The following is a 17,343-nucleotide window of genomic DNA, read 5'->3' as shown; positions in this document are numbered from 1 at the left end:
AGCGAGCGAGGCCATTCGTGTCGGTCTTGGAAATAATCTCCTTTGCTGGCCGTTGGTACTGGTGCATCATGCCAGTTCCTGGATCCTGTTTCCCTGGAGCTGGAATGGCACTGGAACATTTCGGCACTTGGGTGATCCGCATCTCCTTGACCAAGACAGCATGGTTGGAAAGCGTTTCATACCTTACCGTCTTGTCAGAGATGGTACTTCTACTCTAAACCGTTGGTACCGTGCTAGCAAGGGCCCTGTCGGCTGGCCGTGGAGTGGTGGATCATGCAGACTGGGTGCATTACTACACACCCTTCACCTCCAGCATTTACACATGTCGTTCCCTTGATTCGTGCATTTCCTTCTCTACTACCAACAGTTAGCGGTGTGTGTTCTTCTGTTGCAGTAGTTAACTTATCGTCCTATTCAGTTGTCGCCTAATGCTGTAAACCTTGTCGTCAAAGTTGCCTTCAGCAAGCAAGTCGTGGCTCGAATATACTTCATCGTCGCCCACCTCGTCTGCGGTTGCCGTCCCGCTCCCACCTGCCTCGAGCAATACCAACATCGCTACTTCTACCATTAACGAGCATATCGACAGACAAACTGGCGGAATCGACGGCCTATATGAATTACCACCACCCTCAGATGACGACTGCAGCAATGCAGCCGTCTTCGGCATCGATAAGTCTGCCGCCGATCAGCAGCATTGACTTTCATTCACAACAAGCCCACCATGCGCCTCCAGACGTACTGCAGCCACAGCCACCACGCAGCTACCGCCTCTTCCGCACCAGAACTATTACCAAGGTGTGCGCAGCATACCCCAGGAGCCTCAGTATGTCCAGCAACAGCGGGCTATCTACCCAGGCATGCCAGTCGGCGCGCCATACGGCTATGGGCCTGCTCGGATGCCTCTGCCTTCAACGGCTGACCCGACGCTCATCGTCAACGCCCCGAGAAATAAATCCAAGGAGGTCAAGCGGAGGACGAAGACCGGATGCATGACATGCCGTAAACGCAGGATTAAGGTGAGCGACTTTTCGTACTCTTTTGCCGCAACGATCAAGCTGGAAACCTGGGGATGAGAGATTAGCCACGATCCTCAATGTCACGATGGCGCATCTTGACGTCCGCAACGTGGCATCGATCGCGACACGGGACGACACATGACAAAGGCCTGGATACGTCAAAAATGTGTTTGATGCATGTCAAACACACAATCAGATTGTTCCCGACTTCCAGTTGTTGCAGCCGAGGATGATTACGGGGACACCAAAACCTTGGTAAATTTAGGTGCGCCAACTGCCGGATTATCGCCTGTGGCACCTGATCTTGGGCGTCATCTCTGGGGCTTGCCGCCTCCAAGAGTATGCCTTCCCTAACCGACTGGGGCAATTTGTCTCCGACCTCCGCAAGCTTCTTCCTTGTCAACCACCTGGGCACACCTCAGTGAATCCCTTCTCTTTGCCATCAACATCCTCGACACCTAATTACAACCGCCGCTCATCACCGCTTCTGATTCGGCCTCTCTGGATCATCGCGCTATCGATCTCACACTTCGCATCTTGTGAAAGCCCAATTGCTAACCACAATTGTTCCTGAATTTAGTGCGACGAAACTCGCCCCGAGTGCCGGAACTGCATGAAATCCAAACGACAGTGTCTTGGCTACGATCCTGCATACCACAACCATCCCCAGAACCCTCACTCCATTGCGCCTTCGCAACAACAACAATCTAATTCTACTGGCAACAACCCTACCACTACCTCGCTCGCCTCGTCGCAACCCCAGCATTACCACACAAGTAGTCCTTCGGCTCATAATCATACCTCAATCTCCATACCGACATCCCACCAAGATTTCAACTTCTCCAAACCACCAGATCTGTTACCCACCCTTAACCAGCCCTATCGGTTAGATCACAACGGTCATGCTGGTATGCACCATTATCCTCAAGCCGGACGACGTGATATGAGCAACCAGCACGCTATTCAGCAAGGCTTGTACTAAGTCTTAGACGCTCGCACGACCATTCTTCTGTCTAGTTTGGAGATAGGATAAATCCAAATTGGCATTCACTCTCACCCTTGAATTTCTCACGATACCCCACCACAAATCCGACAACCATGGCGAATCTTCCACGCCGCCGCACCATGGAAGACATATGCACAATTGCTGGGACCAAGGTACCCGCGATCCCAGCCATACCCCCTGACTCGGTCCCCAACCTGGAATCTATCCGCGTGGTATACGACATAGCATTCGCTCCCAGTCTAGATAAATTCCTCGAATCATCCAACCAATGGTTCACTCTACATGGCTTCGATCTCCTCGCCAGCAACCGCACCTTGTTGGGTTTGATGCTGGCCTACCTTACCCTGGTCAGCACCAACCATGACAAGCCAATCAATGCCAACCCAACCCTCGTCTCACAGGAAGCACGGGTTACCTGGGCGATGCTCGGCCTTTGCACGACACCCACGCCATCGAACCAACCCGACGACGAAGCAGACATCCTCGCCCGCCGCTACCGCACCGTCGAAAGCATACTGACAGGCGAGCCACTCGAGCCGAGCACTTTACCCGGTGCAGCGACCATGTCCCTTTCCGAATTCGTCCACCAGGAGTCCGACGACAACGACTCCTCTGTCAACATGGATATCACCACTGGCATGAACAGTCTCAGCCCCGTCACAACATTCTCAACTACCCCTGCTTCCTTCCCACAATCGAGCAATCTCCTCGACCCTCTTCAACAGCTCCATCACCAACAACTGAGCCAAATGCACGCGGATATGCTTCTCGCTGCGCCGACTGTTTCACCATCGCCCTTCAACGCCCAAGTTGCGCGCCGCACCCACGACTTTTGGTCAACGCTCGAATCCATCGCTACCTCCCAAACGGGAGACGGCACAGATCCGACCACCGGCCGGCGGCCACCACTGAACACAGCGACACCCTTGATCCCGCAGTTGCGCAGCCTACTCGACGGCAAAGAGCAGCGCGATATCCTCTATGCGACCTGTTTGCTCGGCTGGGGACCTAGTGATGGGGAGTCGCCTACGAGTGAGAGGGAGCTGGGCAAGCGGCTGCTGCAGAACGAGTTCCTTGGTGGACGTGCAAGAGGTTTGGTATTGGGCAGTGTTGCGGGAATGTGTTTGCGTGGGATGGGCGTTAGTGATGGAGCTGGGAGCGTTTGATGTTATGGACGCTCTACTTCTGGACCTGGAACGGACCAGACCGAAGCTTTGTTCGTGCGAGGCAAGGCAACTCAGTCCATGGGCAGCGGGCACGCGACAAACGAGTGGACGAATAATTGCCAGAGGTCTGTTGCTACAATGCGGCTGTTACCGAAGGGCGAGAGCTGAGTGCAGATGATACGATTGGCATAACCCAAATGGTTGATTGCGCGAAGAGGAAGAGATAGAGGAAGAGGGAGGGGGACCCGCCGGACCAAGGACGACACCGCCACGGCCTCTTCGAATCCGATTGATCCAATCAGGGGCTCTACCACGAAAGTAAGAATGAATCATAATGAGTGCGGCAGAAGACCTCTCAGACAATGCGAGGGCGACTAATGATAGCCGGTGCGATGGGCGCAAAGCATCACCATTAAGTGAGGAGTTAGAATGATATGAGCGAACTGCATAGTCTCAAGAGCGCAACAGGTTGACTGGATGGCCTGGCTGGACCCAGAGAAAGAGGTCCAATTTGTTTAATGTCTTTTTTATATACCCTACATCGAATCATACTGTCGTTATTTTGCAGCATGTCCTCCCTGAGTCCTTGAATTGTTATGCTGGGTGCAGACGCCGTGTTAGTTAGTCATCGTTGACCCCAGGCTATTCTAAGGTACGCAACTACATAGAGCGCTGGTCCTCTAGGTACCTTAGGTACGCTTTTGCATGCTATCGTGCCCTACTGCCACGGCAGGTGGTAGACTCTGTTCATCCTCTGGATGCGCATGGGTCACCACCCAGTTGTGAAGTTGAGTTGTGGCACGGATCGCCTGTCGGACTGCCAGGTCGCTTGTCCGACCGAACAAATTAACGAGGCTCAATCGGGTCTACACAATGCCTGCCCGGAGCATGTACGTGGTTCAACGATACCTAACTCACCGCCATTGTCTCGAACGCATTCACTGGCAATGATCAAACACATGAAATCATGTCGCAGAAGGGTCGCAGACACGTCCTCTTTCAAAACACTTATGGAACAAACCAGCTCTGAAACCTGACCGGCTAACGGATGAGGTCGAGACCCGGTATCATTGAAGAACTGAGGAACTTTTCGTCATCATTTTGGAGAGTGTCTGTGCAGCGCGATCGTCAAGAACCCGAACGTGGGCAGATCCCCAGTGTGCTGGAACAGATCAACAAGGTTTGAAAGATGAAACGCCGGGCAGCAACGGTGAGTATGAGCTTCAAAGCTTGGCGTACGTACAAGAGATGGTCTGCTACATCGAGCTTGCAGTAACTTGAGGTCTCGAGTTCCATAGACTGTGAGAGCAGAGCAGGTCCAGGGCGACAGTGAACCTATCGAAGTACGCATCTGCCGTGGTGCAAGCCATGGTAGTCACCTGGCCGGCACTCCCTGAAGCATTTAGAGTCGAGACCGAATTCGAACACCTGCCCCGAGCAGATGAATGCATTCAGGCTGTATCGAAGAATAATGGCTGAAGCTGAAGCAATAGTATACAGCGCCTAGATCAGCATACCTGCAAGACAACAGCCAGCCCTGTGCTGTAAGCGCGGAGGATGATCGACTCTAGGCATACACGAGCGGCCACCTGCACGCAGGCCTTTCGATAGTGCTCCAGAGGGCTGCAGACCAGTGTACGAACGAAGTTACGAAGTGCGCCCGGAACCATTTTCACAGCCTGTAAGCTCATCCGGGGCCCTCGCACGACACTCTCGCGAAAGACGGCAGGCAGGCCTGTACAGTAGGCGCGTTGCAGGGGCCAGCTGCTCGCTCGCTTGAACAAACGAACGAGATATCTGCAGCACACCGCCTGTACCTCTCTGCTGTGTAACTTTGCCAGGGGAGTAGTACAGGGGCTGGCGGGCGCACATTTACCTCCGAGATACGCCGCAACGCCGTACACTTGCCTGGAAACAGCAGGGAGGCTTGTTGATGGCTTGCTCGATGCGTGTTCATACGTGTGATGACCCATGCATTGTCATGCTGGCTTTGTCACTAGTCCTCGGCGGCTTCTGTATTCGTGGTCCAGGCGCAGTCAAGGAGTGGTCGAAACCAGTTGTACGCTTCAGGATCGCTGTAGAATACTGTAGAGTCTTCGCACCACCCAGATCGCGTTCGATGTCTGGATTGCTGGTGTGTTATGGGGTCTGATCGAGGACTAACGAGCTCTGGACTTTAACAGCTGATAACGGCAATCAAGTTATTCTCGACCAGCGTTAATGCTGTTGTCGAAAACGGTTGTGCTCCGTTGATTTGGTCAATAAATGCCATTTTGGTGGCATTTCTTGAGCTTGGATCCCGGCCCTTAGGACAATCGAGCGTAAGTTCGATGGAAGTTCCCAAGCGAGCACGCGAGGTCGCGGGGCGGTCCACATAGAGGGTTCTTGTGGTGCCAGGCCGCAAGGATGCAGGCAGGCGACGACTCGATTCGCCTCGAGTCGTTGATTAACGACATTGTTATGCGCATTCGGCTTTATGCTAACGAGGTGATTAGGCTCGCCGGCGTGAGATTGTAGAGCCTCACTTTTGAAGACTTATTGAACATGATTTTGAGCTCCTCACGGGATGATGCTGGTGCGGTTGGAAATTGACCTTAAAACGGCCAAGACACGCATCCTTCACTACCACGTGTTGAAGCTGCCTCGCTTCCGCGAGAGACTTTGGGCCCGCAGCTGGTGAGCTCAACGTGTTGACAGGGATATCCGGTCTTAGACGTTTTATAGGTCTTGATTGACTTCCCCTCGAAATATCGGAAGTTCAATCAGAGTTGCGGCACCAGAAATGTGGACAGCTAGGTTCTCGTAGAACGGGCTCTGCAGATCGAACCTGTCACACAAGCGACACGCAGATCCTCCCACGCACACCCATTATAATGGCATTATTGATTCCATGGGTGTTTCGAAACGCAATAGATCCGACAATTTGCTGCAGGTCTGCACGACGATTTCAGAACGGTTACAGACTTTGCCATCCTGGGTGTTTGCACGGCACACGCCGGCAGATCTTTCTGGAACATCAAGCTGCGTGTAATGACAAGGTACAGGGGCCTCCGAGCGAGGGTTCGGTAGATGCTTCGACCGTCTGACCGCCACAAGCATCCCTGCCTCAGTGCGGAGGGAAGCACTCAGATGATGGAAGGGCTAGAAGCTGTCAAAGTCCATGCTTAATCTTGCGTGAACTTCGGATTTGTTGCCTCACTCTTCGAATCTTCTGTGAGCTGAATTGGCTGACATTTTTGTTGTTGACTGCGAGGTTGATGCATGTATCGCTGATTGTCTTTTTGTCTCGCATGACTCCAACCTGCCAATAGACTTTGTTCGGTTCTGCTTAATTGCTCGTGACGAAAAAGATCCAGGCAGTATAGATGAAGCGAACGCGAGCGGCGAAAGCGCTTCCGAACCTCGATGGAGCAATACGAGCAGATCATCCAGGATTTTTCCAGCCGTTGGTATTGGTTTTTACCAACGATACTGTTTGGGTCCTTACCAACAGTACTGTCACTTTCCAGGATGTGTCGCCGGCCTAGCTGCTTACGCCGTACAAGTAGTGCTATCAGCGGAGACCTTTTCCAGCGTGTCAGCCAAGAATAACAGGATAGTGCGCTTGTACTTGACCTCGTGCGATTGTCGTGTCTCAGGATCTTGTCCGTTGCTGCATCGAGCCCGTCGCTTGCGAGTCAAAGGTGGACTCGTGCCTGCGGCCGAGTAGTATGTGACCGGCAGCGATGAAGTCACTTACCTATTCGGCCACGAGTCCGCGATTCAAGATACGTAGGTGCTGTTAGGTAGCACTCAGTGGAAGTATGGGCTCGTTACGAAGAGAGAAGCGATATCGCTTGATGAGAAGTGCGAGAGGAAGAGGAAAGTAGAGCAGCCACGATGAGGGGACGCCCTTTCTTTGTCGTTGTTGCCACGCACATGCGTCGCGCAGGATCACTCCTGCTCAACTTGACACTCGATACATGCAAGCAGCAACTATCCAAAAACATCGATTGCGAGTTTGACCTTCCAGCTGCGTTCTGAACGCTCGAGAAAGAGCAGCGCATGGACGTTGCCAGTTGTTGCCATATTGCCCAGATCATCGTTGTTCTTCTCGTAAGCTGGTCTGACAACTGCATCAACGTTCGAAAGGTTTTCCCTGCAACTTCAACCATCTGCCTCGTCCGGCTCGTCCACTTGCATCTCACATCTCCTCTGCCATCCTTAATCTAGTCCGTCGTCCTTGCGGTGGCTCCTTGCAAATCGGGCTGACTGTGAACCAATATCTTGAAGCTGTATGTACCTGGCAAAGCAAGAGCAGGAGCATATAGCTGATATAAGAGAGACGTAATCTTTTAGCAGCTAGTGGTCGTTGTCCACTCCTGCCGGAGCACCTGCAACTATGAACAGAAGCTCGCAGTCTAAGTGTTGCCCGTCCTACTTCCCTGTCGTCGTTTTCGCAGGAGGCACACGTCATTGCTGCCACAAGTTGCCCAAGATATCAGCGGTTTCAATGGACCACAGGAATTTAGGGCATTGTCCCAAGCCATCCTGTGTGTATTCCAAGCTGATTGACTGTTCGATATGGGGACCAGCGGACGCCTCGTGACCACAAGTCTGGCACGCAGCGAGCTGCGCACGGGTTGCAAGGGTTCCAAACTTCCACTTGTCGTCGTAGGGCCAGTGGCATTGTTCAAATGAGCCTGAGGGAATCAAGGGTCCCCTGCAGCACCATTCGAGAGGGTGTCGGGCACAGACGAACGCATCGCCCAAGCTCTTCCGCGATTGAAGCAAGCAGAGTCGTCCACGAGACGCTCAGTCCTTCTCTTTGGCAAGCCTCGTCGCAGACACGATCCTCTTACCTCCCATCTCCAGAATCTTTTCGAGCAAAGTCCCTTTCGAATCCATGTCCACGACTTCATCCGAACCACCTATGCTCTTCGTGTTGATCAATATATTCGGCACCGTACCGCGGTGTGTCAAAGACTTCAGCAGATCCTGCAGCTTACGTCCAAGCTGCACATCGTCATCATCCTCATCGGCCTTTGGCACAATCTTCGTCATCTGATCCAGCTCAACCACATACGGCGCCGGCTGAATGTCGTACTGGTGCAGAAGCAATCGCTTAGCCCGCTTCGAATAAGGGCAGTAGGACTTGCTGAAGATGATAATGGGACTGCGCTTCAGAATCTGTTGCAGCTCCTCACGTGCAAAGTCCTCGCCTGGGTCCGCTGACTTCTTCTCTCCTTTGGCTGGTTCATCGTCTGCGTCGTCGCTCTTTGGATATCTCGGCTTCCCGCCCGGACTCTCGTGCGAAGGCGACTGCTTGGGCTTTGGCATCGTCTTTCGCCCTGCGACGGGTATCACATCTTCGACTTCTTCACCATCGTCAACCGCCGCTTTCCGACCATCCTTCTCCGCTAGTATCTCCTGTAGCTTGCTGTTCGTTTGCGCTGTGTAGTCCTCATCACTAAGGTCCTCCGCCAGGATACTGTGCTTCCGCTTCAACGCTGCCTCTGTCTTGCCGCGGAAGTCTGAGCCCTTGTCTGCTTCCGAAGAGAAGAAGAGGATGTAGCACAGCACCAAGACCGCGAACAACACTACGGCCTGCGTACGTCGTCGCGAGGTGCTCATGGTTGCGAGTATAGTTATAAGGTGGGGTACGAATAGAGATTGTAGGACAACGGCTCAACGGCTGCGGCAGTGAGGCGAGGTCGAGTGTCGATCCGGGGTTGAATTGAGGGATGATCGGCCACAGACGTGTGTTTGAGGTCGATCGCCTTCTCACTTCCCCCTTTGCTCGCGCCAATCAGTAATGTGGATTACGATGATGTCTCGAATTGCGGAATCTGAGGTATGCGTCAAACGCTGAGAGTACTCTCGAGGTGTGCTGTGGAATCCAGACAGAGATGTTGCGTCTACACACGGCGATATTTGTCGCCTCCTTTATCTATACGGGCGGTATAGGATAAGTCACATATAGGAAACGTTTCGAAGAAATGATGGAGGAGGAGATATGTCGATGAAGGATAATTTTGTTCAGTCAACGTAGAATAATGCCAGGTACTGTGAATCTCTGACGTCGCGCTTCACGCGCCTCTCGTGGGTTCGAGATTCCCCTCCCAGTGGCCGAGCTCCAGGCCCATCCCTGATTCCCCAGGCCTCCGTGAGTGGAGCTCTTATGCATTGTTCCTGCATGTCAAACCTACGGAGTATAGATGATTTCTGTCCCTCCTGTTCCCTGTCTTGAATCACGTCCAGCTGCAGAAAATGGACGACTACTAGGCCATTGACACCGTGCGTAATGGGAAGACTTATCCGAGCAAGTATGACACGTCGGTGAAATGGACGAGGAGGGTCACGTCAATGCCATATATCTATCAAATACACATTCACCGTAACGCCATCGCTAATCCACAATGCAAGTCATCGTATTCATCGCACATCTTCCATCTCTTCCATCAAGTCACCTCAACAGCAACTTCAATGACCCATCAACCCTCCCAGGACCACCTTTTGCACGCTCATTAGCTCCTTCTTCGCGTTGTCTCTCGACGCGGTCTCAAATTCCCGCAGAATGCCTCCAACCATGACTTTCCTGATGCGCGCATCTGCCTTAGTGAACAACTCACTCACGGACGCTGTACAGCTGTCTGGCCCACTCAGGAGCTGGAGCAGGCGCTGATATACGTCGATCAACACCTCACACAAGGTCGCAAAAACCGTGTAGAAGTCAGGCGCAAACGGCAGAGGCGGCGTGATCAGGTAAGTATACAAGCCCTCGTTGGCCAACAAGGTCGAATTTGGAGCATCAGCGGGGCCTGGCAGAGGGAACGCCGTGGTGTTGGGAAAGCTGGACGCTCCAGGAGCGGTACTGGGCAGATGTGTTGATGAGCTGTTGAAACTTGATGAATTGTTTGCGCCATCGAATGATGTCTGATGGGCATGGCTCGAAGCTTGGTCTGGCATCGCAGGTGCAGAAATTGACTGCGTAAGTTCACTTCCTATCGCCCCGCTAGATTTTCGAGGTCTCGTCGTTGATCGTTTGAACATTTGTGGTAATCGAGCTCGGCTCAGTGTGCTGACCGTACTACCATCTGGCGGATGTAGTTGCTGGTATGCCTCAAATTCGGTCAAAAGCGCATTCAGACTTCGCAGATACTCTTGCGCTACCATAGCATTTTGCGGTGCTGAACTGGACGGATGCATGGGATGGACGTCAAGCACGGCCGGTATCGACATGCCTAGTATCAAATAGTTTGTGGCACGTCGTGACAGTCGGTTCGGCGTATATGATGGTAGTCTGCCGACATCAGTTGCGGAGAATTTGATTGTGTTGAACCAAAACATGCGTCCTTCGTGTCTGCGACTGATCAGTATCAGATCTGCTCTTGTCTTGTGCTACTCACGCTTTGCGCATATAGTCCAGTGTTGCCATTCGCTTGCTGGACATATCGTGTATCGACTGATACAACGAGTTCGGGTTTGCCAACGCAGCAGCTATTGTCGGATTGTAGGCGACTGCGCCATGTATCGGCGGCACTTTTGGCACATCGTTGCGCACATATTTATATTGAGAGTCCACGCCCAAGTCGGCCGCTGTTAAGGACGGCACGGCGAACATGGTGCTGGACTTCTCTATCGGCGATATGAGAGTCGAGGAACCATCGCTGGGTTTTCTCGCGCCCGTCTGTAGACTGCCCAATGTCACAACTCCGTCAGGTGCGGTGGTCCCACGAGTCGGTCCAGGTCTCGCTCGTGTCTTGGACGCCCTGATTGCGGCAGCAGACACAGGATCAATCGATTCGGACGAAGGACGCGACTTGTGCTTGCGAGAAGGCGAGCGCCCGAACTTTGAGAATAGGCTATTTGAAGTTCCCGAGTTATTGGGAGGATTGAACTCGGCCATCACCTCTGCGCTGGCCATCTTTCTCGGGCGGGACACCTGACGCTACCCCTGCAGCCAGAGTTGAGCTCCCGATTTGATGTCAGCAAAGTGGACGCATCGGGCTGTAGCTAGCGAGGTAGTGTGCGGTGGTGAGTCGAGAACATGCAAGGCGTAGGAGGGACTCCGTTAGAGCCGTCCTGAGTGGACGTTGGATCGACGTTTCGGCTCAGGGGGAGCACATGCGAAACACCATACATCGCAAGCCCAGCAGGCACCCCCTGTCCTGTCCTGGGCGTGCCTTGTGCTTTCCCCACGTTGCCGCTACGGGCATACCCGAAGTTCTCGCTTCACATGCCCCTCAGCACCCCTCAAGCGACGCCAAAAATTCGACGGCAGCATTCGTCAAATGTAAGATGACAAAAAGCATATTGATATTGACATAACAACGGCTGTGAGCATGGAGGATGTCCCAGAAGCCGGACACTGGCCGGTAGACCCTCAACAAGACCAAGAAATTCAGAAGGATCGGCTGTGGGTGGACGGGTGCTTTGATTTCGCCCACCACGGTACAGGACAATAGCCCAACGCGCCAGGATCCAGTCTAACTTCCATCTCAGGACATGCCGGGGCACTGCTTCAAGGTCGCCAGCAAGGCAAAGAGCTATGGTGTGGCATTCACTCGGACGAGGCCATCTTGGAGAACAAAGGCCCAACGGTAATGACTTTGGCTGAGCGCGTGGCTGCGGTGGAAGCATGCCGATGGGTCACCAAATCTGTTCCCTACGCTCCATACGTGACATCGCTGCCATGGATTTCTCACTACGGATGCTGGTACGTCGTTCACGGTGATGACATCACCTCAGATGCCGGTGGTGAGGATTGCTACAGGTTTGTCAAGGCGGCAGATAGATTTCTTGTGGTCAAGCGAACGCCCGGTATATCGACGACAGATCTGGTTGGTCGTATGCTACTGTGCACTAAGAATCACTTCATCAAGTCGCTGACGGATTCGATTGAGGGGAAGGCAAATCCAGCGTTGGGCGAATCTTCAGGTGCTGAGATGCTGCAACGGATACGAAATTATGCCACAGATGAGACTGGTCTTCAGCCAGGTTGTGAAGTGTGGACGTGGAAGAGCTCACTCGAGGCAAAGCTGGAGTCTGACGCGGCAGACGCCGGATCCTTCAGCAAGCTTGTCCAAGGCAGTCCGCCGAGACCAGGCCAGCGAATTGTCTACGTTGACGGTGGGTTTGACCTGTTTTCTTCCGGCCACATTGAGTTCCTCAAGCGTGTTAGCCAGGCAGAGAATGGCGAAGCCTACATCGTCGCCGGCGTCCACGATGATCACATCATCAATCACTGGAAAGGTCTCAACTATCCGATCATGAACATATTTGAGCGTGGCCTCTGTGTTTTACAATGCAAGTACATCAACGCTGTCGTCTTTGGCGCGCCGTTCTCGCCCTCCAAGCCGTACCTCGAAACAATACCAGCAGGCAAGATTGACGCAGTCTATCATGGTCCAACAGCGTTCATGCCACTGACATACGACCCGTATGTCGCCGCGAAGGAGATGGACGTCTTCAAGACCATCGACACCCATGACTTCGCGCATGTGAACGCGGGCGAGATCGTGTTGAGGATCATGAAAGGTCGAGAAGCATTCGAGGAAAGGCAGAGGCGGAAAGGGCAGAAGGCGATCGTCGAGAACGAGGTGCGGCAGAAGGAGATTCTTGCAGCTCATGAGGCGGCTGCTGCTGGGAAGGAGGCTAAAGCGTAGCCCGATCTACTGTTCCTTGCAAGCGTATACCCATTCATAGCGTAACGCATTCATAGACAACCATCCATTTTCGGGTCTTTTCTGTATATGGCCGAGAAGCCATACATACAAGACATGCCTACCTAGGTAGCAAACGCAGGCGTGCCCGTCAGCATGCTGAAAAGACTCTGCTGATCTGGAGTGAGCGCTTCGAAGGCCTTCAGAGCAACTTTATGGTTCTGATCTCGCACGAGTCCACACCTCTCGCGCAAATCATAGCTCGTGATACCTCAAACAAACGACCGACAGGGATACTGATCGTTGTAAGCCTGTTCCTCCGCAACGTGATACTTCTCCACGCCGCCTGTGCCAACCTTACTCCTCGTCGCCACGGGCATCGGCGGCATACCACCTTCCCCAACCAACACCTCATTCACCTTTCCCAGACCCAGATCCTTTGCCTGCAGGTAAACCGCTAATCCACCAGCTTCGTCACCCATCTTGCCTGCCTCGACCAACTGCTTACTGCCTTCCTCCCCGGCTAACAGCTGCGGACTCGGCTTCGCCGCACTCCCCATATGCAGCAGCTGCACCGCTTTTGATTGCGTAATCGTACTGCTCACTGGGTACGCCCTTCGCACATCGCGGCGCCAGTATGGGTTGTCCGCAATGTCGGCGGCGGGGACGGTGACGGGGTCGTCGTAGGCTTTCGGGTCCTGGCCGCCGGGGGCGGGGTTGCGGAAGTGCTTGACGGGGACGCCGTTGCTGCGCTCGGGATCGACGGCGAAGAAGCGGCGGATGCGCTCGAAGACGCCGGTGCTGCCTTGAGTGTACTTCTGCGCACTAAAGTTAGGACGTGTTCGAGGTGGGCTCAGGGGAGTGTTATATGTACCTTTGAGATGTGGATGGCGTTGTTGAAGGGGAGTTTGGAGGCCATATCGGCCGGCACAAGCGTGTGGCTCGCTGCCACTCAAGCAACCAAGTTGGTGTAGCTGCAGTGCCGCTTGAGGGTTCGCGCCGAATGTCTGTAAAGTAAGGATGAGGTCTTTGCTTAAGCAACCTCGAGCTCGACACGACGACGACGGCATGTACCTGCGGTCGTATGGCTTGGCATGCCAAGGCTAGACTCCACCCATACGATGTTGGAATTCATTCAGAAAGATGCCACGGAAGTCCTTACTTGCCAAAGCGTGACACTGAAACTTTCCACATTCAACATCCCGACGGTCCCTGAGACGTGAGGTCAGGTCATCGTCGCCTTGAAGCAGGTGTCACGCGTGACGTCTTGGCACGCTCTAAGAGGTATCTGACGAACTTCGTGTGAATTTCAGTCTTTTTACAGTCGATGAGTGTGGGGTCACATTTGAGAAGACGATCAGGCGGGAATGAGACGGACAGCCAGGAATTTCCAGCAGCAGCATGCCAGGGTAATGTGAGCATTGGCAATGACCGGGATATGATGCTACTTGACCGCCAGTCGAATAGCCCAGTCACTGTTTCCGTCCATTCCTCCATCAATTGACCTGCGCTGGACCACAGTGCGTGTGGGAGCCAGATCTACCGGCATGGATCTGCCTCTCCATCCGCAGTGGACCAGCACCAACGACTACGTTGAGTCTCTCCTTGGTTTCGTTACCGCTTCCGCATTATTTCAAAACCTATGTGGCGGCGTACATGTGCTCGACTTTCTCACCAGAGAACCTGACATCTATGCTTCTGTGCTGCCACAAGAATGGCGAGAATGGTTCGAGGAGATCGATGTCCACGACTTGCTACAGATTTTGCTGAGGACAGAGATAGGGGATCAGCAGGACGATGGCGAGCTACGTGGAGTGGAGGGTCAGCTGTTGACTGCTATTCCCGAGAGTTTGAGAGAATACATATTTCGTGTCCGCATACACACTTTGCAGCGAGAATTTTCTTCAGGTAGGAATCAAAATACCTCCCCTGAGGGCAGCAGCAGCAGCAATCACCTCCCCATGCCACGCCATGTTTCTGTTGGTATGAAGCCGAAGAAGATGCATGAAGTATCCAACTTCGCGTCGTTCGTTGCAAGCCTTTCGAGATCTCTGGAGAAGCCCATTCCTACTCAAGCAGGTTCAAGAAGCGGAACGGCAGACCTGAAAGTGGTCGACTTCGGCTCAGGACAGAATTACTTGGGTCGCACGCTGGCATCGCCGCCTTACAACCGGCATGTCATCGCTATTGAGCGCAAGCACCATAATGTGGACGGAGCGCGCGGATTGGACATCCAAGCCAAGCTTGTCAAGAAGGAGAAGATTATGCGCAACAAGAAGGAGTATAAGCGGCAGCTGGCAGAGATGGCTTCTGGGATGAAGTCGAACGGCATTCTTACCCCACCGCCTTCAGATCTTGAAGTCGACTCGAAACCTCCGCGGCTCTCGACCGGTTCTGAGCACGTTGAACCTCATGACAACATCGCAAATCACAAGGATTCGGAGTCGGACCCCGAAAGGGGCTCAATGACACATATCGAACACGACATATCCTCCGGCGAAATTGAATCCGTCGTTTACTCAGACTTGCTCAACGAGGCACAGAGAGATCCGTTGATGACGGTCTCGCTTCACTCGTGCGGCAATCTCACCCACCACGCCCTACGATCAATCCTCAACCCATCAGTGCGCTGCGTTGCCGCCATAGGCTGCTGCTACAATTTGATGACAGAGCGGCTCGGGCCTGCGACATACAAGCACCCAGAGCTACATCGCTCATTGCACCCACGACTCGTGGCGACAAGCACGGCTTACGACCCGCAGGGCTTTCCAATGAGTCGGAGGTTGGAAGAGTATACGTGGACTTCAACAGCGGATGCCAAGAGTGAAGATACCACTCACAGCGACGAGGGATCTTTATCACCCAGGGAAGGAAGAGGCATCCGCATGAACATCACTGCCCGAATGATGGCCGTTCAAGCACCCGGTAACTGGGGTCGAGAGGACAGTGAGATGTTCTTTACTAGGCACTTCTATCGTGCGCTGCTGCAGAAAATCTTGCTGGACTGTGGTGTGGTCAAGCAGGGCAGAGCTACGGTCGAGGTTGAGGAACGTCCTGGGGCAGACGAGGCTAACACACCACTGATAGTCGGCAGCCTTCGTAAAGCCGCTTTCGACAACTTCGAAGCATATGTCAAGGCCGCATTGGGCAAGCTGATTGCGAATGAGGAAGCAGATGCTCAGATTGCGGGCAAGAGTATAATCAAAGCCAAGACTGCCCATCTGACCTCCGAAATGATCCAGCATTATGAACGAGAATATGCTCATCGGCGGAAACACCTTGCAGTGATGTGGAGCTTGATGGCGTTCAGCGCAGGCGTCGTCGAGAGTCTGATTGTGCTGGACCGGTGGCTGTGGTTGAAGGAGCAGAGCTGCGTTGAGCGGGCGTGGGTGCGGACTGTGTTCGACTATGGAATGAGTCCGAGGAATTTGTGTGTTGTTGGGATGAAGCGGAAGGACGTCGGTGGTGGGGAGGGGTAGCGGAGGAGAAGGGGTCGGACAGGTGGTGTTTTTGGGAAAAGGATAGTCAGCAACGGCCATGTACAAAATCCACGTCCATGAATCAATTTGATGTGTCGTGCTGCATCATCGAGAACAGTTTGAGTGCAGGTTCGAGCCTCTCATCCGGGCGACCTCGCTTGAATAGGATGCAATCCCCCTGCCAAGACTTTCTGTTTGCCTGCGATCCCCCTTCGCCTGAAGCTCACACATCCTCCCTACGCTCAAAAAGCAAAAAGAGATGGTTTCTGAGGGGTTTGAACCCTCGTATTCTCGACACCAACAGGACTTGCTGTTGAAGTTAGTTTTGCCGCGCCTCGCTCGCAGGGCAATGGGATGAACTTACAACCTGTGCTGGAAGATGTTAGACGATGATCGACGATTCAACGAGCAGTTTCAACTAACCGGGCGAACCCATGTGATTTCTAGTCACACGCCTTAACCACTGGAAGAGTTAGCAGGCTGTTCAAGACCTGAGAGCTCTGTCATGAACCTACCTCGGCCATAGTGTCTAGTCAGAACTGTGTCTGATTGTTGGAGCAAATTTTGCGCACCCAAATACATATCGCAGCGTAGATTTTAGCCGCTGATAGAAGGTCTTCCGAGGAACAGTCATGCCTGATTTGTGGGAAACCCAGCCAGTGGTTCGGGCGCAGTGAATGCTAGAAAGTGCTGGGTCGGGATTTTCATGAGGGGTTTACGTGGCACCCCTGGCTGATGGCTTCCCCACCATGACCCTGAAATCTGAACTCGAACACCAAGAATTTTCCGTAAGCACTCACGTCACGATCCAGCTCAATCATTCATCGTCGCAGCGCTTTTTGAGCATGGCAGACACAAACGCAGGCAATCCGCAGTATATGAGGATGCCAAGACCGGAATTTCCTTATTCGGCCAGTGGTCCAGCAGACTTGGGAAGTCATCGCACAATCATCAGAACGCTGTCAAGAACCGTGAAATCCATCAGCGCTGCATGGTCAAGTAAGGCCAACATCGCACGTCCGACGATTTCGG

The 17,343-nt window shown here is 53.3% G+C and overlaps 6 protein-coding genes across 6 annotated transcripts; 3 read left to right on the top strand and 3 right to left on the bottom strand.

The window, feature by feature from the left end:
* Nucleotides 1–2,114: 2,114 nt before the first annotated feature.
* AB675_3131 (uncharacterized protein) lies at nt 2,115–3,188 on the top strand (the record flags this gene model as incomplete). Its single annotated transcript, XM_018143159.1, has 1 exon — nt 2,115–3,188. The coding sequence occupies one exon, from the start codon at nt 2,115–2,117 to the stop codon at nt 3,186–3,188; it is 1,074 nt and encodes a 357-aa protein (XP_017997902.1).
* A 4,794-nt stretch (nt 3,189–7,982) lies between these two features.
* On the bottom strand, nt 7,983–8,801 carry AB675_3130 (Monothiol glutaredoxin-6; the record flags this gene model as incomplete). The annotated part of the gene is made up of 1 exon (XM_018143158.1): nt 7,983–8,801. The coding sequence occupies one exon, from the start codon at nt 8,799–8,801 to the stop codon at nt 7,983–7,985; it is 819 nt and encodes a 272-aa protein (XP_017997982.1).
* An 849-nt stretch (nt 8,802–9,650) lies between these two features.
* Nucleotides 9,651–11,094, bottom strand: AB675_3129 (uncharacterized protein; the record flags this gene model as incomplete). The annotated part of the gene is made up of 2 exons (XM_018143156.1): nt 9,651–10,530; nt 10,577–11,094. The coding sequence occupies 2 exons, from the start codon at nt 11,092–11,094 to the stop codon at nt 9,651–9,653; spliced, it is 1,398 nt and encodes a 465-aa protein (XP_017997898.1).
* A 418-nt stretch (nt 11,095–11,512) lies between these two features.
* On the top strand, nt 11,513–12,835 carry AB675_3128 (Ethanolamine-phosphate cytidylyltransferase; the record flags this gene model as incomplete). The annotated part of the gene is made up of 2 exons (XM_018143155.1): nt 11,513–11,621; nt 11,673–12,835. The coding sequence occupies 2 exons, from the start codon at nt 11,513–11,515 to the stop codon at nt 12,833–12,835; spliced, it is 1,272 nt and encodes a 423-aa protein (XP_017997819.1).
* Nucleotides 12,836–13,104: 269 nt separating this feature from the next.
* On the bottom strand, nt 13,105–13,751 carry AB675_3127 (NADH-ubiquinone oxido 21.3 kDa subunit; the record flags this gene model as incomplete). The annotated part of the gene is made up of 2 exons (XM_018143154.1): nt 13,105–13,650; nt 13,707–13,751. The coding sequence occupies 2 exons, from the start codon at nt 13,749–13,751 to the stop codon at nt 13,105–13,107; spliced, it is 591 nt and encodes a 196-aa protein (XP_017997952.1).
* Nucleotides 13,752–14,379: 628 nt separating this feature from the next.
* Nucleotides 14,380–16,311, top strand: AB675_3126 (Methyltransferase-like protein 25; the record flags this gene model as incomplete). The annotated part of the gene is made up of 1 exon (XM_018143153.1): nt 14,380–16,311. One exon carries the CDS (start codon nt 14,380–14,382, stop codon nt 16,309–16,311), a length of 1,932 nt encoding a protein of 643 aa, XP_017997931.1.
* Between the last annotated feature and the right edge of the window lie 1,032 nt (nt 16,312–17,343).

The sequence above is a fragment of the Cyphellophora attinorum genome, assembly GCF_001299255.1.
Source record: "Cyphellophora attinorum strain CBS 131958 chromosome Unknown Contig21, whole genome shotgun sequence".
NCBI lineage: Eukaryota > Fungi > Ascomycota > Eurotiomycetes > Chaetothyriales > Cyphellophoraceae > Cyphellophora > Cyphellophora attinorum.
Note: the sequence above shows the minus strand (reverse complement) of the source record. Positions and strands in the feature narration are given on the sequence as shown.